The sequence below is a fragment of the Neolamprologus brichardi genome, chromosome 16 (genome assembly GCF_056152115.1).
Source record: "Neolamprologus brichardi isolate AB-2024 chromosome 16, ASM5615211v1, whole genome shotgun sequence".
Lineage (NCBI taxonomy): Eukaryota > Metazoa > Chordata > Actinopteri > Cichliformes > Cichlidae > Neolamprologus > Neolamprologus brichardi.
In genome coordinates, this window is record NC_142119.1 from 35,146,800 (window position 1) to 35,172,071 (window position 25,272).

A 25,272-nucleotide genomic window follows, 5' to 3' on the forward strand; every position below is an offset into this window, starting at 1 on the left:
AAAAACTAGTGACACACCAATGTGAAAACCAAGGATGGTAACTATGATTCAACATTGCTTATGAGTAGGGATGGGTATCGTTTAGGTTTTATCCGATACCGGTGCCAAACCGGTACTTTTGAAACGGTGCCGGTGCTTAAACGGTGCTCAAACCGGTGCTTAAAGAATGAAGAACACAAAATTGTCCAAAAACCTCTCATGTTCAGCTGTTTTTTTGTAAAAAGATAACAATGTTAGCCTTTTCTGCAGCTATGGGGCATATATGGTATCATTCTTGGCTGGAAGCAGCTTAAACAATGGAAAAAACACAAACTTTGTCCAAAAACCTCTCATGTTTAACTGTTTCCCACTTTTTCTTTGGTCATTTTAGCCTTTTTGTCCAGGGTGAAGGGAGTATCTGCCATCAAACAAGAAGACAGCCGCATGTAGCTATGATGATGTTTGCTAGTTCACCTTACATGCATTAATGTAATAACGTGGTTAGCCTACTCAACGTAAATTACACACGAACAACATTAAGCTACTCACGCAGAGAAGAACGGCTGCTGCTGCATCATCATCCTCATCATTTCTGCTACACTGGCAGGGCTAGGGGCCAGGACTCTCCTCTTTGGGTTTTTGGGGGATGTTGCTAACTCCGGGTCCGATAACAGGCACCACACCCGCAGTAGATGTGCTCGGTGTGAGGTCTCGCAGCAAGCTATCAAATACGGCGCATTTTTCGGCTTTTAAAAAAACGCTATGCGTCGCCAGGTGTTTCATCAGATTCGAGGTGTTACCTCCTTTGACAGTATCACAGTATCAGCTTAAAGCACTTGTTGCAGCTGCTGAGTTTGCATCTTTTGCTGTGAAGTACAGCCAGACTTTGACCACTTCGCCTTGGGCATTTTTAATCTGTAGCTCTGCTCTAAAAGAACGTACGTACCTGGACCCGCCTACTATCCTCGGAAAAGTAAAATGATTGGCTAGAATCTAAAGTGTATCACAGCTCAGGGAAATAAAGCACTGAAATGTGCGCTGCTTTTCGGTCTGGTTACTACCGTTTATGTCAGAACCGGTACCGGTACCCATCCCTACTTATGAGGTATAACAGTTGTTTCAGCAAGTTGGTTTTGGATGTAATTCAAGGTTTCTCAGTGTTTTGCCATGTAATGACATAAAGAGATGTTTTAATGCTTCAGTTGTCAGCAAATGCCAGAGGTTGTATGTTTTTATTCAGTCGTTCTATTCTGATAATGGAGATAACTTGAGTTTTCCTGGTCTCACAGATAAACTGATTGTCAAAGATCATGGTTACCTTCACTACACATACTTTTGGCCAATATGTTATTTGCTAATTATGAGAAGATTTAATACAAATATTTAAATGGCAGAGTGTCACCGTAGTGTGTGTGGTCTTATGTGTTAACCCTGCTTCTCCAAATAATGTGAATGTCAGGTTCTTCTAGGTCGTATTTCAGCAAAAGAAGAGAAGTCCAAATATGGTCAGATACTGAATTGATGACATTCACTCATTTTTGAAGCCCACCTTCATGTGTGCTGATTGTGGGGTTTAAGCTTCCTGTTGCCTATGTTTGTTCATACAGAATAACTGTAAATATATTTTTATTTTAAGTTATTTTTGTGGTTGTTGTGGAAATACAATAAACAGGATTAAATAATTTGATATGAAGTAAGAAAATGTGACAAAATGTGCCATTATAACTGTTGTAGGTGTGGAAATGTTCTTATATATATCAGAGAAAATGATCTAGAGGAAGATTTTCAGCTGATATAATAACTAGCTTAACTGTTACCCCTGCAGAGCCACCGACTCTGGACCTGGACTTCAGGGAAAAGCTCATGGTCAAGGTGGGAGACAACTGCATGCTGTCGGGACGCTACAGTGGCAAACCGGCCCCGGCTATCACCTGGACAAAGAATGACGAGGAGCTGAAGGCAGATGAGGACATCAGCCTCCACAGCACCACCCACCACCTCAGCCTCAACATCAGCAAGGCCAAGAGAGAACACAGCGGCCGCTATTGTGTCAGCGTGGAGAACGCTGCCGGCACTCGCTCGGGAATCTGCACCATCACTGTGGTCGGTGAGTCACAGCAAAGAGCTAATGACCTGACACAACACAAAAGTAGCATTGGTCCGAACCAACACCTAACACCAGAAATGAAGGATATGTTAATGGATGAGTGGTAAGCTGCTTGTACATGACTCAAAATCAAATCAGAGGCACTTAAAACAGTGCCTCTGTCTTTCTGAGCATTTAAGACCTAATGGCCACGTGTAGTCTGGAAAAAGTCAAGATTTTTTAGACTACTTGGATGCACAACACATCAAAATCAGACAGAAAATTAGAGCATTAAGTATACTGGAGCTGCAATATGGATCATAAGAGAGATTTAGTTCAGTTCAGTTCTTTTTTATTTCAAACATATACATTCATCAACGTTTCATAAAATCTTTCCATGCAGTTGTTTGAAAAGGAGTAGGCAGAAGTATATACTTATTTAGCCCTACCCCCTCAGGTTTACATCCTCATCATCTAAATTTGAACAACAAAAACGTTACAACGCCTTCAACTTAGAACATAACATCACAAAAAAATATTTTCTCATGTTCAACTAAAACTATATTTAGATTTGCTAATTTGCAGAAGAAAAGAAACATCAGTTTGACTGCTGTCTTGGGTTAATTACATTTTCTTCATTCTTCTACTTATTTAAAATTTCTTTTTTGAGTTTTATTTTAAACTGGTTTATATCACTGCTGACCTTTATTTCTTCTTCTAACTCGTTCCAAAATTTAACTCCTGCTATTGAAATAGAAATCCTTTTCAATGTTGTTCTAACTCTTTGTAATTTTAAATTCCACTTCCCTCTAAAATTATACCTCCCTTCTCTTTCTAAGAACCATTTACTTATTTCAATTGGGAGCATCCCTTTCCTTGCCTTATATATTATTTGCACTGTTTTAAACTTCACCAGATCCTGGAATTTTATAGCTTGCGTCCTAATAAAGAGTGCGTTACCCCTCCTGATTCATTAGTCTAATGGCCCTTTTCTGCATTATGATTATAGTCTGAATATTACTTTTATATGTATTTCCCCAAACCTCTACACAATAACTCATGTATGGTAATAGCAAAGCACAATATAACATATACAATGTTTTCCTATCCAGAAATTGTTTTACTTTCCCCAAGACAGCAATGCCCCGTGCTAACTTTCCCTTCACATAAGTGATGTGTGATTTCCAACAGGCCTTATGATCAATGATCACACCAAGAATTTTTTATGGCATTATGGTATATTATCAGGAAAGATGAGTGACAGATCCACATATGAGGGGCCTGAAAGGCTCTCTCTGTTCTTTTTAGATACTATAGGGAACAAAAATAAGCCAGCAATCCGAGGGCGACGTACTGTTGGGGCAATGTGCAACATATTCAACATAAGAAGAGGCCTGGTTTTTTCGAGAACTTGTATATAAGGAGGAAAGTTTTTTATTTCAATTCAATTCAATTCAATTCAATTCAATTTTATTTATATAGCGCCAAATCACAACAAAAGTCGCCTCAAGGCGCTTCATAGATACAGAGAAAAACCCAACAATCATATGACCCCCTATGAGCAGCACTTTGGCGACAGTGGGAAGGAAAAACTCCCTTTTAACAGGAAGAAACCTCCAGCAGAACCAGGCTCAGGGAGGGGCGGGGCCATCTGCTGTGATTGGTTGGGGTTTGGGGTATTTGATTCTGGGGTTAACAGGGAGCCACTGATGAGACGCTAATATGAGAACATTACAGCCTCTTTTTCTAGTTTTCTTTTCTCGTTTCTTTTGCTGCATTATTTTGGATCAAGTGAAGGCTTTTTGCGGAACTTAGAACAACCTGATAACTACAGTAACTGAGCCTAGAAGTAAAAAAGGCTTGAACTTGTTTTTTAGAATCACTCTATACTGCAGAAATACTAATGCTTTAGATATTTTCCTTTACTTAGCATGTTGAACAAGTAACTGTTTAACTGTGTAATAAATGTTACATTTGAGTAATCCAGTATTATAACCTTTTATAAGCCGAGGCGTGAAAATAAATGATCGCTGTAAATTCTTTTCCTGTCAGACCGTCCTCAGCCACCAGAGGGACCCGTAGAGTTCAACGAAGTCTACAGGAATTACATGGTGATCTCCTGGAAGCCGCCGCTGGATGACGGAGGCTGTGCTGTCTCCAACTACATCATTGAGAAGAGAGATACCAACAGAGACCTGTGGATGCCTGTCACCTCATCCTGTACCAGAACCACCTGCAGAGTGAGTAGAGATATTTTAAGCACAGAAAATGTTGGAAACAGTGACGAGAAGTGCAAATCTGGAGTTTTAGTATGCGCCTTATATGTAAGAAGATCTTGTGAAGATCTTTGATAAAAAGTTTGTTTGAAATGCCTGAATCAAGAAAATGGTACAAAGGCTTTGATTACTAATATCCTTTCAGGTGCCAAAGCTAATCGAGGGCCGGGAGTACATCATTCGTATAATGGCTCAAAACATCTATGGCATCAGTGACCCTCTTCTGTCTGCAGAGACTAAAGCTAGAGACATTTTCAGTAAGTGATATTCACAGAGAACGACACACGAAACCAGCAAGCAATCCGCTTTTGTGTTTATAAAGTAAAAACAGCATGTAATTGCATTTCATTGTGTCTATTACAGAGACACCAGATGCTCCCAAGCAGCCTCTGGTGAAGGAAGTTTACCATGACTCTGCCCTAATCAGCTGGGAGCCGCCTGCTGATGGAGGGAAACCAATCACAGGCTACATTGTGGAGAGGAAGGAGACCATGGCCAACAGGTTCATAAATAACACTAATAATTTAAGGCCCAGGCAATGTTTGTAGGTTTTTCTTCTAATTGCTTTTTCGTGTACTTACACAGCCATGACTGGCATGTCAAAGTGCACAATCCAGACTTGTAACAAGCTTGCTGATAATGTAACTACTGCTCTGTGAGTGTGTAATGTTTTACCACTGGTCTTGTGTGGTGGGCACCAGTCTGTGGGAGCTATGTCAAACTCTTTCTTCCAGTGTGTGTGTGGCCTCATAAACTCTGATGCCACAGTCAGCCCAATGCCTAATAAATCAAGCTTTTTAGAAAACTGAGATTAAACCTGTTGCAACACAGCGGTGTGGTAGTTAGCTCTGTCACCCCAGAGCAAGAAGGACCCAGGTTTGAGTTTATTTGCCTGCCTTGTCTTATTTATATTTATATAAATGCATTCTTACAAACAAATTGTTAGACTTAATCTGAATTTTCATTTCATTTCATTCAATTTCAGCGTTTTCAGTGGGAGAAACTCATCCAAGAAGTCACCTTGATGAGCAAGGAAATATTTCTCCAACTGAAAACGCATCGTCAAGATGAACAACATCAACTTAGCTGACATGCATCAAGACATCAGCCTTTATGTTTCTCCTCTCAGGTGGGTTCGCTGCAACACGGAAAGAATCCATCCTAAGGTGGAGTATTGGGTGACCGACCTCCTGAAAGGCTGCGAGTACGAGTTCAGGGTCAGTGCTGAGAATGAAGTGGGAGCTGGAGACCCAAGCCCACCATCGAAACCGGTCTTTGCCAAAGATCCCATTGGTGAGTTGTTCTCTTACAATTACACTCCATGTTAGTATTAGTGGATGTAAATGCAGCACAAGAATATTCCTTCTTCTTCTCCCTAGTGAAACCTAGTCCGCCAGTGAATCTAAAGGCTATCGACTTCACCAAGGAGTCAGTTACGCTGTCATGGGAGCCACCTACCGACACTGGCAGAGGAAAAATCTTTGGATACTTGCTGGAGTTCCAGGCAGCTGGAAAGGAGGAATGGCTCAAGGTGAGGAAGTTACCTTGTGCCACTGAGGCGAGAGATATAACATGTAGACAACCCCTACAACTACATTTAACCTTTTAATTTCTTCAATTCAATTCTGTTTCTTTCTTTCTTTCTTTCTTTTTTATTTCTTTCTTTCTTTCTTATTTCTTTCTTTCTTTTTTCTTTCTTTCTTTCTTTCTTTTTTATTTCTTTCTTTTTTCTTTCTTTTTCTTTCTTTCTTTCTTTCTTTTTTATTTCTTTTTCTTTCTTTCTTTCTTTCTTTTTTCTTTCTTTCTTTCTTTCTTTCTTTTTTATTTCTTTTTCTTTCTTTCTTTCTTTCTTTCTTTTTTGTTTCTTTCTTTCTTTCTTTCATTTTTATTTCTTTCTTTCTTTCTTTCTTTTTTATTTCTTTTTCTTTCTTTCTTTTTTGTTTCTTTCTTTGTTTCTTTCTTTTTTCTTTCTTTTTCTTTCTTTCTTTTTTCTTTCTTTTTCTTTCTTTCTTTCTTTCTTTTTCTTTCTTTCTTTCTTTTTTATTTCTTTCTTTCTTTCATTCTTTCTTTTTTTCTTTTTTATTTCACTGAATTTTGTCAATTTGGACAACAGGTGAACCAGACTCCAGACTCCTGCAAAGAAACCAAGTTTAAGGTTATCAACTTGGAAGATGGTGTTTTGTACCGCTTCAGAGTCATGGCTGTCAACGCTGCTGGGGAGTCCAACCCAGCCAGCCTTACTGAGCCAATTAGAGTACAGGACAGACTTGGTGAGTTGTCATTTCAGTATCATAGAGTGCTACATGTGTGTGTTGAGGTACTCTAGTGTTTGTAGTCATTAATCCTCTCACTTCCTTCTTCTACATCTTTCAGAGCCTCCAGAGTTGATTCTGGATGCCGGAATGACCCGAGAAATTAAAGCCATGGCTGGCACTCATATTGCTCTGATAGCCAGCATCAAAGGCGTCCCATTTCCCACTGTCACCTGGAAGAAGAATGACGCAGAGGTTCCCACTCGGGCAGATATCGAAACCAACCAGGCAGGCACCAAGCTGGAGATGAGGTTCTGCCATCGTGGTGACTGTGGAGATTACACCCTAACTGTGGAGAATCCAGCTGGAAGCAAGACTGTCACCTGCACTGTGCTGGTTCTTGGTAAGTACTGAATTATTTGTAGAATTGGATTATTAGCTAAAACTAAGTGAATCATCTGTGTAGTTTTTAATTTTGAAAAAGTGACTGTGATTAAGCACATTTTATTTTTCTGAGCCATCACCCCTGTGATACAAAGTCAGTTTCATTTTTGTGTCTTCCCCTAATGAAGGGTCAGACTTTAGTGATGTTCTTTGTATGTTTCTTCAGACAAACCTGGTCCTGTCCAGCACCTGCGTGTGTCTGATGTCAGGAGTGACTCTGCCTACCTGTCCTGGAAAGATCCAGAGGATAACGGTGGTACTCGCCTCACTAACTTTGTGGTAGAGAAGAAAGACACAGCTTCCACTCAGTGGGTCCCTATCTGCTCTACATCAAAGAAACGCAGTATGATGTTGAAATACCTGATGGAGGGCACAGCCTACTCGTTTAGAGTTGCTGCTGAAAACCAGTTTGGCCGCAGCGAATATGTCACGACACCAAAGGCCATCAAGGCAATGAACCCACTCTGTGAGTAACAGTACAGTGACTGTTTATCCTTCAAATTCATCTATATTATTTTGGTGTTGGAAAATTCCAAAGATGCTTGCTTAATCATCCAAAATCTTAACCGGCGTTGGGTTTTCTGGCGATGCTATTTCCAGATTATGAACAGAATCAACTTTCTGGGATACTGAAAATAAATTTCCTTAACCCTTTAAAACCGGTCAGAGCAGCACGCTCTGTTTTGCGTAACTATTTTTAAATCCCGGTAGCTCTGCAACCACGTGAGCTAGCGCAATAATTTTTTTTTGCATATGAAACCGGAGGAGTTGTACTTACATCTTATGCCATCAGCTTGTCCTCGGTCACAGTTTCCTTCCACATATAGTTTTGCAAAAACTGCATAAAAAGCACTTGCAGCAACAAAAACATAATATTCCAGAAACACGCTTTGCCGATCCGATCAGCTGTTTGTAACACTTCCTACGTTGGATTAGACGTCAACGCGAACTATCGCATGTCCGCCATGACCTGCCCGAAACAGGAAGTGACGTCATTTTCGCTGAAATGTAGTTTTTTACCATCAAGGCCTCATGAGCCTATACTGGTGTTTTTAAAAGTTATGTTTGACTTTATGACTTTCTGTGTGGTTTCTGGGATGCTTAGGACTCATATTGCACTGCTGGAAATAGTTTATTTTGATGCATATGCTGCTTTTTTGAAAATTTGCATTATAATATTTATTTTCGTTTTTCCTGCAGTGTATAAAAATTGGTGTATTTCAAAAATAAAACCATGAAGACACTCAAAATAAATTTCCTGTGGTGGGAAACTATTTTGTGCAACTTTTTTGTATTTACAGTTTTGAGAGATAAGCCTCTTAAATTTCTCTAACTAGAAATATATGTTAAAAAAACACAAAAAGGATTTTCAATTTTTTTGTAGTTTATTGCACTTTTTTGCAATTTATGTAATTACTATGCACTTAATGCAGACATATTATTAAAATTTAGGCTGTAATGGTTGTATTGATGTATAGCAACTTGAAATGCTCCCAAAAATGGCACTACAGCATGTAAAAATATAATATAAGCTCTGGCGGACTTGGTTCTATGGTAGGTCTTAAAGGGTTAAGCACCAAAGAAAACTGTGTTGTACAAAGACTGAGTAGTTGAAGCCTGAATCGCTCTCATTTTGCTTTCATCCCTCCAGTCCCTCCTGGTCCTCCCAAAGACCTGCATCATGATGATGCGGACAAGACTGAGGTATGGTTAGCGTGGAACTGGCCTGATCGCAATGGAGGAAGTGAAATCACAGGCTTTCTGGTTGAGTATCAAGAAGAGGGAGAGAAAGAGTGGTATGAATGGAAAACTGTCAGCATCCCTGAGAGTCATGTGACTGGTCTGGAGGAAGGAAAAACCTACCGCTTCAGAGTGAGGGCTGAGAATGCCATTGGCCTCAGCAGACCTGATACCACAGTGCCTATCCTCTGCCAGGAGAAACTAGGTAGGGCAGAGGACAGTATTTGCACGACCCCTATTGGATTTCACGTATAACTAATAGCATGAAATTATTGTTCCAGTTGTTTGTTTTCACCTGAAATTAGATATTTACTTTATAGAGTAGGAATTGTGTTGCAGATGTGTGTTCTGTGATAGTGTCTCGAGTACTTAGAATTAGAGGAGGGAGATGATCTTAACGAAAAAAGAAACGGTTGATAAGGCTCCAACTGGTAAAGTTTGAGTAATTTAACTTTGTTTCATATTTGACCTCTTTTTGCACAGTGCCCCCAATTGTTGAAGTTGATGTTAAACTCACTGAAGGCATCATTGTGAAGGCCGGGACTACCATCAGACTGCCAGCTATAATGAGAGGAATCCCTGTCCCAACTGCCAAGTGGACCATCGAAGGAGAGGAGATCACCAGCCAGGGCAACATTAAGATCGACACTGATAATTTCTCCACTGTTCTCAGCATTAATGAGTGCACCAGAAACCACACTGGAACCTACCTGCTCACTGTGTCCAACCCAGCAGGAACCAAGACGGTGGCCTTAAATGTCACTGTACTCGATGTTCCAGCTGCTCCGATTGGACCCGTCAACATATTGGAGGTCATGCCAGATTCCATGACGATTGAATGGCGTCCTCCTAAAGATGATGGTGGGAGCCCTATAACCAATTACATTGTGGAGAAAAGAGAGTCCAACAAAGAGACATGGGGAGGTGTGAGTTCTGGTAGTCTTGCAACGCAGCTCCGGATCATTCGCCTTCAGAAAGGAGTAGAATATGTTGTTCGCATTCGTGCTGAGAACAAGATGGGCATTGGTGCTCCTCTGGAGAGCAAGCCCACTGTTGCTGAGCACTCATTCATGCCCCCTAGTGCACCTGGTAAGCCACAATCCTATGAGACCTCAGAGGATGCTGTTACACTTGGCTGGACTATGCCCCTAACTGATGGTGGCAGTCAGATCACTGGCTACATCATTGAGCGCAGACACAAGGGAGGAAAGTGGATCCGTGTCAACAAGACACCTTGCAAGGACCTGAGGTACCGAGTCCTGGGCCTCTACGAGGGCAGCGAGTATGAGTTCAGAGTGTTTGCTGAAAATATTGCTGGATATAGTGGCCCCTCCCCCATCTCCGACCCCTGCAAGCCCTGCAGGCCCATCACTGTCCCGAGTCCCCCTGTCAATCCTAAAGTTAAAGATTACAGCAGGGCCACTGCTGACCTGGTGTGGACCAAACCTACCAAAGATGGAGGCAGCCCAATCCTTGGTTACACTGTGGAGATGAAGAAAGATGGCGCTGAAGAATGGAAAAAAGTCAACCTGGATGACTTGATCAAGCTGTGTGCCTACCGGGTGAAGGGTCTGGAAGAGGGTGTGACCTATAGATTCAGAGTCTTTGCTTCAAACATGATTGGAGACGGGGAGTCAAGAGAAATCCCAGAATCAGTCACTGCTCAGGATATTCTTATACCTCCAGAGATTGAGATGGAGGCCACTTGTCGAGATTGTGTTACTGTGCGTGTTGGACACAACATCAACGTCATTGGTTACATCAAGGCTCGCCCTGATCCTGAAGTTTTCTGGTCAAAAGAAGAGACTATTCTAGAGAACAACAAACGTGTTACCATCCTGCAGAATCTTCCTTTAGTCCACCTAAGGATCAAGGAAGCTACAAGGAATGACCATGGCAAATATATTCTGAAAGCTTCAAATGAAGGTGGTGAGGCTTCCCGCACAATCACAGTTAATGTTCTAGACCGACCCAGCCACTGCCAGAATCTGAATGTGACCTATGTCACTAAGGACTCGTGCATGATCAACTGGGAGAGCCCTAAGGACAATGGTGGATCCGAGATCACCAACTACATTGTGGAGTGCAGAGAGCCTAGTATTAGCATGTGGTCTATGATCTCTTCCCACTGCACTAATCGTAAGATCAAGGCAAAGCTGATGGAAGGCCATGAGTACCTGTTCCGTGTCTGTGCTGAGAACAAAATGGGACCAGGACCCACCGTGGAGCTCAAAACTCCTACATTGGCCATTGACCCTCTTGAAAAGCCCGGTGAGCCTGAGAACTTCAGAGCAATTGACATTGGTAAGAACTATGTCAATTTGAGGTGGCGGAAGCCCGACTATGATGGCGGAAGCCCCCATCTGTCCTACAACCTGGAGTGTAAAACTAAAGATGCGGAGGAGTGGGAAAAACTCAACACCACTACTCTCAGAGACACCTTCTTTTTGGCTGATAAATGTGTGGAAAATCAGACATACACCTTCAGGTAGGTCACTTCATTTCTAATTTGTAATTACTGATTGTTTTGTTGGGTGTTTATCGGATCAGAAATTGTGTTCTGTAAGGGTTATCCAGCTATCTACCTTTATTTACCTTTATTTTTACAATTTGTTATCCAGAGTGCAGACTGTCAGTGAAGGAGGTGAGAGTGCCTGGGTAAAACTTGCAGATATTCTGGTGAGGGAGGAGATCCAGAAGCCTGTCATTGACCTGAAGTTGGCTGGAACAGTGACAGTAAAAGCTGGAGAGTCGGTCAGGATGGAGGCTGGTCTGAGAGGAAAGCCCCAGCCTGAGGTTAAATGGATGAAAGATAAGGCTACTGGAGACAATCCCAGAATAAGCTATGAAACTGGCCCAGACTACTCAAAATTTCTGATGACTAAGTCCAAGCGTAGTGACACAGGAAAATACATCATCACTGCCACCAACTCGGCTGGGACTTTCACAGCATATGCCAATGTTAATGTCCTGGACATTCCCGGCCCAGTGAGAAACCTGAGGATTACTGGCATTGGAGCTGACAGGTGCAGAGTGGTTTGGGATGCTCCAGAGGATGATGGAGGTTGTGAGGTGGACAGCTACATTCTGGAGAAATGTGAAACCAGGAGGATGGTTTGGTCCACGTATTCAGCCTCTGTGGTCACACCATACTGCAACGTCACTCGTTTGGTGGAGGGCAATGAATACATATTCAGAGTGAGGGCAGAAAACAAGATGGGAACTGGCCCTGCCATGGAGAGTAAGCCTATAACTGTCAAGACTCAGTTCAACAAACCTGGACCCCCTGAAGCCCCTGAAGTCACCAAGGTAAATTTTTGTATACTCTCTACTCGATTTTAACATTTCAACAACTTCAAGCTTTTATAACATAGTAATTAACATAGCTGTAATAATTGTTTGTGAATAAAGGTGAGCAAAGATGAGATGACTGTGGTCTGGGCTCCTCCTGAGAATGATGGAGGAAAGTCGATCACTGGCTACATCCTTGAAAGGAAGGAGAAGAGGGCAGTGCGCTGGGTGCCCTGCACTAAGAGCCCGATCTCTGAGAGACGCATGAAAGTAACCAACCTGATTCCAAACCACGAGTACCAGTTCAGAGTGAGAGCTGAGAATGAAGTCGGTCTGGGAGATCCCAGTAAACCCTGCAGACCAGTTGCAGCCAAAGATCCTATTGGTGAGTTTGCTGTCACAACTTTACTATTAAGAAGTTCAAGTGGGGGGGGGTTGTTTTGTTTTGTTTTTTTGTAGGGATGCAACGATACCAATTTTTTCAAACCGATACGATACCGATACTTGGATCTGAGTACTTGCCGATACTTCTACCACACACACACACACACAAATGCAATGAATTGGAAGACAGGTTTTATTTTATTCTCTGCCGATAAAAAATATCTTAATAAAAATGACCACAAAAAAATTTCAAGTGAAAAATAAGCACTTCTGTTAAATTATTGCAGAGTCTCCACATTGTAATTTAACAGAATATCACTGAACTATTGGCACTGTCTCTAGGGGATGTCCCCCTAGTGGCCAATCTAAAAAACTACAACAAAAATGACAAGCCACCCTCTGATTTATGCAATAAGCTAGCATCGGTCCATGGTATCGGTTAACTTTTACGACTATGAGTACACGCACATTTTACAGTATCGGCCCCGATACCCGATACCAGTATCGGTATCGGTGCATCCCTACTTTTTTGTGGTAGAGCTGAAGAACATGTAAAATGCCAGACAATGGGGTTTAAGATTTGACAAGCTTCGTCTTTTATTTCTGCATTCATAATAAGTTTTGTCTCACTGTCTCCACCTACAGAGCCACCTGGTCCACCTGCAGCCCTGAAGGTGGCCGACAGCACAAAAACCTCTATCACTCTGTCCTGGTCTAAACCTGTCTATGACGGCGGCGCCCCCATTATTGGCTATAGCTTGGACATGAGGCTGAAAAGTGAGGCGGACCCTGAGAATCCCACAGTGGGCTGGAAGAGAATTGATACTCATGGACCACTGGTGCTCAAGGAATTTACTATTGGCCAGCTTGATGAAAAGCAGGAGTATGAGTTCAAGGTGTCAGCCCAAAACCAGGTGGGCTGGGGACGCCATGCTTATTTGAAGGAGGCAGTGTCTCCCAAGGAGATCCTGGGTAAGACGTCATCAGATTCTGTGCCTCAATAAATGTTTTATAGTAGCGGTCTCCAACCTTTTTTGCGCCACGGACCGGTTTATGCCCGACATTATTTTCACAGACTGGCCTTTAACCCTTTAAAACCGGTCGGAGCGGGCACGCTCTGTTTTGTGTAACTATTTTTAAATCCCGGTAGCTCTGCAACCACGTAAGCTAGCGCAATAATTCTTTTTGCATATAAAACCGGAGGAGTTGTACTTACATCTTATGCCATCAGCTTGTCCTCGGTCACAGTTTCCTTCCACATATAGCTTTGCAAAAACTGCATAAAAAGCGCTTGCAGCAACAAAAACCTAATATTCCAGAAACACGCTTTGCTGATCCGATCAGCTGTTTGTAACACTTCCTACATTGGATTAGACGTCAGCGCGAACTATTGCATGTCCGCCATGACCTGCCCGAAACCGGAAGTGACGTCATTTTGCGGAAATGTAGTTTTTTACCATCCGGGCCTCAATGAGCCTATACTGGTGTTTTTAAAAGTTATCTTTGACTTTATGACTTTCTGTGTCGTTTCTGGGATGCTTAGGACTCATATTGCACTGCTGGAAATAGTTTATTTTGATGCATATGCTGCTTTTTTGCAAATTTGCACTATAATATTTATTTTCGTTTTTCCTGCAGTGTATAAAAATTGGTGTATTTCAAAAATAAAACTATGAAGACACTCAAAATAAATTTCCTGTGGTGGGAAACTATTTTGTGCAACTTTTTTGTATTTACAGTTTTGAGGGATAAGCCTCTTAAATTTCTCTAACTAGAAATATATGTTAAAAAAGCAAAAACGATTTTCAATTTTTTTGTAGTTTATTGCACTTTTTTGCAATTTATGTAATTACTATGCACTCAATGCAGACATATTATTAAAATCTAGGCTGTAATGGTTGTATTGATGTATAGCAACTTGAAATGCTCCCAAAAATGGCTCCACAGCATGTAAAAATATAATATAAGCTCTGGCGGACTTGGTTCTATGGTAGGTCTTAAAGGGTTAAAGTGTCGTGGATAAATACAACAATATAAAACTAGTACCGGTACCGAAAAAAAGAAAATTTATTCATAACACACGTGAAAAAACCCAGGAAAACCGAGTAAACGATAAAAACGATAACAAAATAACGCTGAAAACCGATAAAAACCCTGAAAACTATACATTTCACACCTGAGCCTCAACTCTCACGGCCCGGTACCAAACGACTCACGGACCGGTACCGGTCCGAGGCCCGGGGGTTATAGTACAGTACAGTAGTCTCGTAAATTTTCCAAAGCTGATGACACTAAACATTCATTTGTTTTTCATGTAAAACAGAGGCTCCAGAAATTGAGCTGGATGCCAGTCTGAGGAAAGGCCTTTCTGTGAGGGCTGGTTGTCCTATAAGGCTTTTCGCCGTGATCAGAGGAAGGCCTGCCCCCAAGGTTACGTGGAAGCGGTTGGGTGTGGACAATGTAGTCCGCCGTGGTCACGTGGACCAGGTTGACACCATGTCCTTCCTTGTTATCCCTGAGAGCACCAGAGAGGATTCTGGAAAATATTCACTCACTCTGTCCAACTCAGCTGGAGAGAAAGCAATATTTGTCCGTGTCAAAGTCCTTGGTGAGAAACAAAAAATGAATGTCAAATGGTGTATTTTCTTTTAATAACTTTTAAACCCGTTTTAAAAGACTGGTCACTAATGAGGAGGCTGTCATGTCCACAGACACACCTGGTCCGGTTGGCAGCCTGGATGCCACTGACATCACCAAAACAACAGCTCAACTCTCCTGGTTGCCACCGGAGAATGACGGAGGCAGCCCCATCCTCATTTACGTTGTGGAGAAACGAGAGGTTGATAGGAAGACCTGGACCAAGTGCACAGAGGACCTGAAGAAGACTAGCTTCAAGGTCACCAACCTTACACCTGGCATTGAGTATTACTTCAGAGTCATGGCCTGCAACAAGTATGGCATTGGAGTTCCTCAAGACTCACCCAGGTCCTACTTGGCTGTTGACCCAATCAGTAAGTTCCGCTTTCTTCTGACTCTGAATTTAGTCTGTTTTGTTAATTGTTCCTAATCCCTGCTTTGTTTTGGATTCAGGTGAGCCAGACCCTCCAAAGAAGATGGACGTGTTAGAGATCACCAAGAATAGTGCTACACTGGGCTGGCTAAAGCCACTCAGGGATGGAGGTGCCAAAATCAATGGTTATGTGGTGGATTACCAGGAGGAGGGTGCACCCGAGGACAAGTGGACACCATATTCTGTGGTCAAAGACCTGACTATCGTGGTAGTTGGTCTGAAAGAAGGAAAGAAGTATAAGTTCAGAGTGGCTGCTAGGAACTCAGTGGGCGTCAGTTTGGCTCGAGAGGCTGAGGGAATGTTTGAAGTTAAGGAGCAGCTCAGTGAGTAGACAAGTTTAAACATTTCCTCATACTAGTATGGATCAATCATGAAATACAGAAGTAACTATTGATATTTTGTCTTCCTCTCAGTGGCTCCAAAGATAATCATGCCTGACATTGTGACAGTCAGAGCTGGATCCAAGATGACGATTGAGGCTATTGTGGCAGGTAAACCTGCTCCTGTCTGCAAGTGGAAGCAGGGCAATGAGGATGTGCTAACCTCGGATCGCCTGTCCATTGTAAAGACGCTGACAACTACCACACTTATTATAAAGAATGTAACAAGAAAGGATAGTGGTTACTACAGCCTGTCAGCTGAGAACAGTACTGCCAAGATTAATCAGATCCTCAAAGTCGTCGTCATGGGTAAGTTAGAGACTTTTTACACCGCTGGTTCTTGTAAACACATCAACAGTGCTTCGCCCTGCCTTCCGTTATCAACACGTGTGCTGTCTGTGTCTCAGACATCCCTGGACCCCCTGAAGCTCCTTTGGAGATCACTGAACTGGACATAGATGCGTGCACACTGCTCTGGAACTCGCCACAGGAGGATGGTGGTAGCAACATCACCAGCTACATTGTAGAGAAGTGTGATGTTAGCCAGGGTGATTGGGTCACCGTTTCTACATCTTGCACAAAGACGAGCTTCAGAATGACCAAACTGACACCTGGCAAAGAGTACAGCTTCCGTGTTCGTGCTGAAAACAGGTTTGGCGTCTCTGGGCCTACCTACTTTGAGAGGATGATTGCCAGATATCCATTTGGTGAGCATTTGTATTCTAATATGTATCATAGCTTCCCAACATTACAAGAATAACATTATGTGTTAATGGTTTTTTTCCCCAAAGATCCTCCGAGTGAACCCAGAAACCTGCAGATAAACAAGGTCAACAAGGATTTCGTCATCCTGTCATGGGAGCGTCCCAGCACTGATGGTGGGAGCCCCATCAGTGGATATTGCATTGAAAAGAAGGAGAGGAATGGCCTTCTGTGGGTGAGGGCTAATGAGACTCTGGTCAAAGCCACTCAGTACACCTGCACAGGCCTGATCGATGGCCTGGAGTACACCTTCAGGGTGTCGGCACAAAACCAGGCCGGACAGGGCAAACCTTGTAAACAGACAGACTTCATCACTGCCAGGACTGCTGTCGGTATGAACACTTCTTATAACTAGAAAAACATCATCATTTTTCTCACCATTTCACCATATTGTTGATAAATTTCAGTTAACCCTTTAAAGCTGGTCAGAGCGGGCACGCTCCGTTTCACGTAACTATTTTTAAATCCTTGTAGCTCTGCAACCACGTGAGCTAGCGCAATATTTTTTTTTGCATATGAAACCGGAGGAGTTGTACTTACATCTTATGCCATCAGCTTGTCCTCGGTCACAGTTTCCTTCCACATATAGTTTTGCAAAAACTGCATAAAAAGCACTTGCAGCAACAAAAACATAATATTCCAGAAACATGCTTTGCCGATCCGATCAGCTGTTTGTAACACTTCCTACGTCCATCAGCACGAACTGTTGCATGTCCACCATGACCTGCCCCGAAACCGGAAGTGACGTCATTTTGCAGAAATGTAGTTTTTTACCATCAGGGCCTCATGAGCCTATACTGGTGTTTTTAAAAGTTATGTTTGACTTTATGACTTTCTGTGTGGTTTCTGGGATGCTTAGGACTCATATTGCACTGCTGGAAATAGTTTATTTTGATGCACATGCTGCTTTTTTGCAAATTTGCATTATAATATTTATTTTCGTTTTTCCTGCAGTATATAAAAATTGGTGTATTTCAAAAGTAAAACTAAGAAGACACTTAAAATAAATTTCCTGTGGTGGGAAACTATTTTGTGAAACTTTTTTGTATTTACAGTTTTGAGGGATAAGCCTCTTAAATTTCTCTAACTAGAAATATATGTTAAAAAAACAAAAACGATTTTCAATTTTTTTGTAGTTTATTGCACTTTTTTGCAATTTATGTAACTACTATGCACTTAATGCAGACATATTATTAAAATCTGAGCTATAATGGTTGTATTGATGTATAGCAATTTGAAATGCTCCCAAAAATGGCTCCACAGCATGTAAACATATAATATAAGCTCTGGCGGACTTGGTTCTATGGTAGGTCTTAAAGGGTTAAAACCAATAGTACAAAAATGACAACTTTAAATTCAAAGAGCTCTTCACAACACAACTGCATTTTTATGTCATTCATGTTTTTATTAACTGGAAAAAACATCATATACATCATTTTATGTATGCCCTCTGTTGTTTTTAACATTTCCCGATCAGTTTTTGAAGCTAGCAAACATTTGATTTTTTAAAAAATATTTTTAACCACGGGATAAAAATGTATCTCCCCTGTTAGATAACGTGCTCCATGTACCAAGGCTAAATATTTAATAGTGATTCAGTTCAGCAGCCCCAGTCCCTTTAATACATGTCAAACAAAAAGATAAGGAAATTTATTTTTAAAATACCTACTTCCGTTGCAAGTTAACTAACCAAACACATCTGAAATACAGAAGCCCATTTTTCTAACATTAAAGTGGTGAATTCTATTTTTCTGTCTATCAGTTGATCAATCAGTTACACTTTTTTTAAATTATCAATCAATCAATATCAACTCAACAGTATTATAGTAAAGTATATAACAGTAAAGCTAGGGAACCCTTCCTTTAAATAAACATGCTGTAGTTGATTTAATACCCACATTATTCCATGTCACCTACACAATACTCCCCACCCACAATCTTCTTTGACTCATATCAGAATGATTCAAATTCTACTTTTCCTGGTTAATATATTTTCTTTTTAATTTCAGGATATATTGCTATATATATTTGCACTCTTTTGCATTCAAGTTCATTCTTTCTTATTCAAACAGTATCGTCTACAACTGTTCATTTGTGGGGTTTCTGTTTCTATCTAGACCCACCAGGAAAACCCGAGCCCATGGATGTGACCAAGAGCACTGTATCATTAGTGTGGGGCCGTCCAAAGCATGACGGTGGCAGCAAGTTGATTGGCTACTACGTGGAATATACAAAGCTTCCAGAAGAGAAGTGGACTCGCTGCAATGCCAACTGCATGAACATCCAGACAGAGAACTATGTGGTGACTAACCTACAGGAGGGTCAACAATACCAGTTTAGAGTCATCGCCAAGACCGCAATCAACAGCAGCCTTCCATCTGAGCTATCTGACCCGATTCCTGTCATCGCAGAGAATGGTACAACTCTGCATAGTAACGAAAGTGATACACAAATACTGTCATATACAAATAATCATGAGGGTTTTTTTTCTCTTCTATGCAGTTGCTCCTCGTGTGGAAGTAGGTGTTAACATGAAGAACCTGATTGTGGTGAAAGCTGGAGAAAATGTCTTCCTGGATGCTGAGGTCTTTGGCAAACCACTTCCCAAAGTGAGCTGGAAGAAGGATGGAGTACCTCTGGTCCTTGCTGAGGGAATGAAGATGTCCCAAAAGAAACATCTTCATCTGCTGGAGCTATACTCTGTCACCAGGAAAGAGACTGGGGACTACACTATCACAGCTGAAAATGTCAATGGCACCAAGTACGCCACCATAAAGGTCAAAGTACTCGGTAAGCTAAGGTTATGTTAGTTCATTTTATTGTAGTGTTTAACCCTTTAAAACCGGTCAGAGCGGGCACGCTCCGTTTTGCACAACTACTTTTAAATCCCGGTAGCACTGCAACCACGTAAGCTAGTGCAATAATTTTTTTTGCATATGAAACCGGAGGAGTTGTACTTACATCTTATGCCATCAGCTTGTCCTCGGTCACAGTTTCCTTCCACATATAGCTTTGCAAAAACTGCATAAAAAGCACTTGCAGCAACAAAAACATAATATTCCAGAAACAGGCTTTGCCGATCCGATCAGCTGTTCATAACTATCGCATGTCCGCCATTACCTGCCCGAAACCGGAAGTGACGTCATTTTGCGGAAATATAGTTTTTTACCACCAGGGCCTCATGAGCCTATACTGGTGTTTTTAAAAGTTATGTTTGACTTTATGACTTTCTGTGTCGTTTCTGGGATGCTTAGGACTCATATTGCACTGCTGGAAATAGTTTATTTTGATGCACATGCTGCTTTTTTTGCAAATTTGCATTATAATATTTATTTTCGTTTTTCCTGCAGCGTATAAAAATTGGTGTATTTCAAAAATAAAACTATGAAGACACTCAAAATAAATTTCCTGTGGTGGGAAACTATTTTGTGCAACTTTTTCGTATTTACAGTTTTGAGGGATAAGCCTCTTAAATTTCTCTAACTAGAAATATATGTTAAAAAAAACAAAAACGATTTTCAATTTTTTTGTAGTTTATTGCACTTTTTTGCAATTTATGTAATTACTATGCACTTAATGCAGACATATTATTAAAATCTAGGCTGTAATGGTTGTATTGATGTATAGCAACTTGAAATGCTCCCAAAAATGGCTCCACAGCATGTAAACATATAATATAAGCTCTGGCGGACTTGGTTCTATGGTAGGTCTTAAAGGGTTAAGCTAGCGTTTCGTGTTTTGAGAGAAAAAAGCTTATCCTTGTGTTTTTTCTACCACAGACAAACCAGGCCCTCCAGCCTCAGTGAAAATTTCCAAGGTGTTTGCTGACCGTGTTAAGCTGCGCTGGGTGCCACCACTTGCAGATGGTGGTTCTGAAATCACTAACTACATCATTGAGAAGCGTGAGACTAGCAGGGCCAACTGGGCATTGGTCACCTCAAACATCCATGGACACATCACTGACTGTTCAGTGGAGAAACTTATTGAAGGACACGAATATCAGTTCCGAGTCAGCGCTGAGAACCAGTATGGTGTGGGAGATCCCATTATGACTGATGCCGTCACGGTCAAGAATCCGTATGGTAAGAAAACTCACTGTATTCTACTTGAGGAGAATAAAATGAAAAAATGAAAGCATGCTAACCCTAAATTGTGAATTGTGTGACATGGCTAATGTGTAAGTTTTTTATTCCTTTATAACACCATGTTGATCAAAGTTGGTGTAGCCCATCTTGCTTATTGATGATGCTAATGGGAGAGAATTAAAACATTATCTCTTGTCAGATGTTCCTGGTCCATGTGAGCCGCCTGTCATCACCAACATCACACAGAACTCCATGACAGTCAGCTGGAAGGCCCCAGCCAATGATGGCAAGTCTCCCATCCTTGGCTACATGGTGGAGAAACGTGAGGCCACTGAGCTGAGCTGGGCTAAGGTTAACCGCCGACCAGTCATCGATAGGACCATCAAGGCCATTCAACTGACTGAGGGCTCTGAGTATGAGTTCAGAGTAATTGCTATAAACAAGGCTGGTCTTGGGAAACCCAGCGACGCTTCAAACGGTGCCCTGGCTGTTGACCCTGTCTGTGAGTATCTGCTTTAAAACACACTTTCTAAATGAAAGTAAAACGCTTCAGACAACTAATTATTCATAAATAATTCTTTAGATCCTCCCGGGCCACCTGCCTTCCCCAAGGTGGTGGACTCTACCAAGTCGTCAGTTAGCCTTAGCTGGACCAAACCAGCATACGATGGTGGCTGTGAGATCATTGGATACTTGGTTGAGTGCAAGCGAGTTGATGCAGAGAGCTGGACGAGATGCAATGTGCCGAAGAAACTCCAGGCCACGAAATTCCTGCTGACAGGCCTGATGGACAACACCGAGTACCAGTTCAGAGTCACGGCTGTTAACAAGATTGGCTACAGTGAGCCCAGCGAGGTGCCTGGAAACTACATGCCTAAGGATATTCTAAGTATGTTCCCAGCTGTCTCTGATTCAACACTGTTTAGATAAATAATTTCCAAAAGGAAAATTGTTTAGTTTACTGGTTTAATTTAATGGTTTTTCCACTGGAGATCAACAGCTTATGTCGAAATCATTGTTATGAATACGTGTGGCTATTGATGAAACTCTAAAAGAAAAAAGAATTAAATCAAGAGGCAATATAAGAATCAATCGAGTTAGCTTGGCTTTGAAGGAGAGACTGCGTCAGCAAATACAGTAGTACACCTTATCTCTCATTACTATATCACAGTGTATCTCTGTTAAAGAGGAACTCCATTTCATTAAATAACTTTAATGCATATGACATTATGGAGATCGGATTGTATGACTACTAACTGGCTCAGTGGTAATCGAAGAAAATGAAATAACCATTTACCTAATTTCTCATATCAAGTCCAACTATTAGAAAAATTTGACCAACCAGCAATTTGCTAGTGTAATTGAAATTGCTGGTCTGGCCTTTGTGGTTATCTTTTTAATCTATATATTATATTACTTGTTTCCGCTAGCAAATTAACTTTATTAATTGTCAATAATTAGCATCATTCTTGGTGAACTTTCTTGGTATTAGCCAAAATGAACACTTAATATTTTCAGGAGGAAAAATTAGCACTGTGAAAAGAGCATACTGCCAAATGACAGATTAACAGAAGAAATAATGGCAACTAACAGACGACATAACAGTTAAGTTAGTCACTGTGATTAATGACCAGTGATGGGAATAACTGCGTTACTTTTTTCAGTAACGAGTAATCTAACTAATTACTATTCCTATCGTTACAACGCCGTTACAGTTACTAACAAGAAAATGTGGTCCGTTACTATTTTTCAACAAACAGACAGTTGAAGCTGTGTTCAGCTTACCGCATCTTATATCAGCTGCAGGAAGTAGCTGTAAGTAATCTGGGCGCTACAGCTTTAAGCAGCTGCGCGCTCCCGCGGACGGTAATCACGATCACTTTCTGGCACAACACCTGGAGCTCAGCAGGCAAAACAATCACATGAGTGCTGCTGTTTGACTGAGGAAGAATAAAGTAGTCGTGGTAAGACAATCACATGACCACTTAAAGACAAAGCGACAAGGTGACATATACCAGTTTATAAACTGTGTTGATCGGCCACGTAAAACCAGAGTCATGATAAAGAATATATATGCGTGTTTTTCCTCAATAGTTTCGTCACGTTTACTGTCTAAGCACAGCGCAGCGAGACCTCTCTGCTTATGAGCAAAAAATAAGAAAAACAAAACAAAAACTGCCCGTTTGTGTTGGTGGAAAAATGCACCATGTGGACCAATCAGAAAATGATATGGCAACATGACATTTGGTTGTTTAGGAAGAGGGGGAAGATTTAGGAGTGACGGCGAGAGAGAGAGAGAGAGTTTTGAGATGTGAGAGATTTGTGACGTTTAGCGTGTTTGTTGGATGGCAGCACGGTGGCACGGTGGTTAGCACTGTTGCCGCACAGCAAGAAGGTCCTGAGTTCAATTCCACCATCAGGTCTTTCTGTGTGGAGTTTGCATGTTCTCCCCGTGTTTGTGTGGGTTCCCTCCGGGTACTCCGGCTTCCTCCCACCGTCCAAAGACATGCAGTTTGTGGGGATAGGTTAATTGGCTAATCCAAATTGCCACTAGGTGTAAATGTGAGCGTGAATGGTTGTCTGTCCCTGTGTGTTGGCCCTGCGACAGACTGGCGACCTGTCCAGGGTGTACCCCACCTTTCGCCCTATGACAGCTGGGATAGACTCCAGCGCCCCCCGCGACCCTGAAAAGGAGAAGCAGAAGCGAATGGATGGATGGATAGCATGTTTGGAGTGTGTACTTAATGTGTTGTCTTGTGTAGTTAGTGTGTAGTGTTGTGTTGTGTGTCAGAACAATGAGGCGACTGCTGTCTCCAGGTAAAACAGGAGTGACACACCTGCTGCTGTCAGACCTGCAGGTATCAGGCTGTGATGTTTCCTTTATAGTGGACAGAAATATTTGGAGTGGCACAAATAATTTGTGGCATCTTATTGAAGAACAGCTGATTGTTCTGTAAACAGTTTGAAATGGTTATTTAAAAGAGGGCAAAAGGTAAATGGCTGCAAATAACTTTGTTGTTTGCAAAATGTGCATATGATTTTAACATTGACAATTTATATTTGCATTTAAAGTTGTGAAATATGATCATTAAACATTTTTGTGGTTGTTACAGTAAAAATATAACTTTTTCTGCTCTGACTTTGTTTTTTGTCTGATTTTAGATCAATTGTGTTAATACAGTTTGTCAAAATGAAAACATGACTGTAAATTCAGACACGTGAGGCTGTGCTGAAAAGGATGATACCAAACAAAGTAAAGTTTTTAAAGGTGAAAAGTAGTTAAAATGGCCAATTATACCCTGGATTGTTTTAAAGTAACACAATAGTTACTTTTCAAGTAATTATTACTTTTAGAATCTTGTAACTCTAGCACAACACCTGGAGCTCAGGAGGCAAAACAATCGCATGAGTGCTGCTGTTTGACTGAGGAAACAGTAACTAGTAACTAGTAACTATAATTAATTACCTTTTCAAAGTAACTTATCCAACACTGTTAATGACTTGCCCTTTGTTTCCTCCAGTTGCTCCTGATGCTGAGCTTGACGCCGACCTGAGAAAAGCTTTGGTTCTGCGAGCTGGAGTAACCATGAGGCTCTACGTACCGCTGAGAGGACGCCCAGCACCGAAGGTGACATGGACTAAAGTTGATGCTAATTTGAAGGAAAGGCAAGGACTGCTGATCAAGACATCGGAGTGGGACACCCTGCTGATGATTGAGGATGTTAACAGATGTGATTCTGGCAAATATGTTCTGTCACTGGAGAACAGCAGCGGCTCTAAGAGCTACACCATCGTAGTAAAGGTCCTCGGTAAGAATTTGAGTACACACACTCCAGTGAGTTGTGCTGTCACATGCAATGTAGACATGTAAATGAAACCAGTGAAAAACCTTTTCACTGATTTATAGTTCAAAGGTTTTTCTTAACCTGCATCAAGCTGAAATACAATTCTTGAAATAGTGGTTTTAAAAATGAAACATTAAATGTATTAAATGGAGTCGAACCTAGTTTTCACCTTAAAATGTGTAAAAAAGTAGAACATATATATGATTATATAAGATATATAAATAAATATAGAGTGCACACATAGGCCTAATGTGTGTTTTCCCTTCAGACATGCATTTGTACTCGTGCTTGTATAACTTTCTGAAAGCTATAATGCAAAGAAATTGCTTCTCTTGCCCACGTAGATTCTCCGGGCCCGCCCTTAAACCTGACTGTGAAGGAAACCTCCAGAACCCATGCCTGCATCACCTGGGATGCCCCACTGATTGATGGTGGTAGTCCAGTTAAGAACTACATCGTAGAGAAACGTTTGGCTGAGAGGAAAGCCTGGACCTGTGTGTCAGCAGATTGTCCTAAGATCTCCTTCAGGATCACCAACCTGGAGGCAGGACAGGCCTACTGCTTCAGAGTTCTAGCTGAAAATGCATACGGCATTGGAGAAGGCTGTGAGACCCCAGGCAGCATCAGGGCCTCTGGTAGTTACAAGATATTTGATACTTAAATTTAAATATACTCATT

General features: G+C 41.4%; 1 protein-coding gene across 1 annotated transcript in view; it reads left to right on the plus strand.

Annotated features, from left to right (window-relative positions):
* LOC102793719 (titin-like) overlaps window positions 1-25,272 on the plus strand; it is a 220,477-nt gene that overhangs the window by 179,183 nt on the left and 16,022 nt on the right. Inside the window, exons 179-205 of the mRNA XM_087852940.1 lie at window positions 1,805-2,086; window positions 4,118-4,305; window positions 4,487-4,598; window positions 4,705-4,843; window positions 5,471-5,634; window positions 5,721-5,872; window positions 6,455-6,611; window positions 6,715-6,996; window positions 7,204-7,503; window positions 8,689-8,982; window positions 9,261-11,265; window positions 11,399-12,086; window positions 12,189-12,453; window positions 13,098-13,424; window positions 14,776-15,060; window positions 15,164-15,463; window positions 15,543-15,845; window positions 15,936-16,211; window positions 16,310-16,609; window positions 16,694-16,996; window positions 18,782-19,081; window positions 19,167-19,454; window positions 20,444-20,746; window positions 20,949-21,251; window positions 21,333-21,638; window positions 24,271-24,558; window positions 24,939-25,229. Of these exons, the coding sequence (XP_087709066.1) occupies window positions 1,805-2,086; window positions 4,118-4,305; window positions 4,487-4,598; window positions 4,705-4,843; window positions 5,471-5,634; window positions 5,721-5,872; window positions 6,455-6,611; window positions 6,715-6,996; window positions 7,204-7,503; window positions 8,689-8,982; window positions 9,261-11,265; window positions 11,399-12,086; window positions 12,189-12,453; window positions 13,098-13,424; window positions 14,776-15,060; window positions 15,164-15,463; window positions 15,543-15,845; window positions 15,936-16,211; window positions 16,310-16,609; window positions 16,694-16,996; window positions 18,782-19,081; window positions 19,167-19,454; window positions 20,444-20,746; window positions 20,949-21,251; window positions 21,333-21,638; window positions 24,271-24,558; window positions 24,939-25,229 (9,201 nt within the window). The remainder of the gene's footprint in view (window positions 1-1,804; window positions 2,087-4,117; window positions 4,306-4,486; window positions 4,599-4,704; window positions 4,844-5,470; window positions 5,635-5,720; window positions 5,873-6,454; window positions 6,612-6,714; window positions 6,997-7,203; window positions 7,504-8,688; window positions 8,983-9,260; window positions 11,266-11,398; window positions 12,087-12,188; window positions 12,454-13,097; window positions 13,425-14,775; window positions 15,061-15,163; window positions 15,464-15,542; window positions 15,846-15,935; window positions 16,212-16,309; window positions 16,610-16,693; window positions 16,997-18,781; window positions 19,082-19,166; window positions 19,455-20,443; window positions 20,747-20,948; window positions 21,252-21,332; window positions 21,639-24,270; window positions 24,559-24,938; window positions 25,230-25,272) is intronic.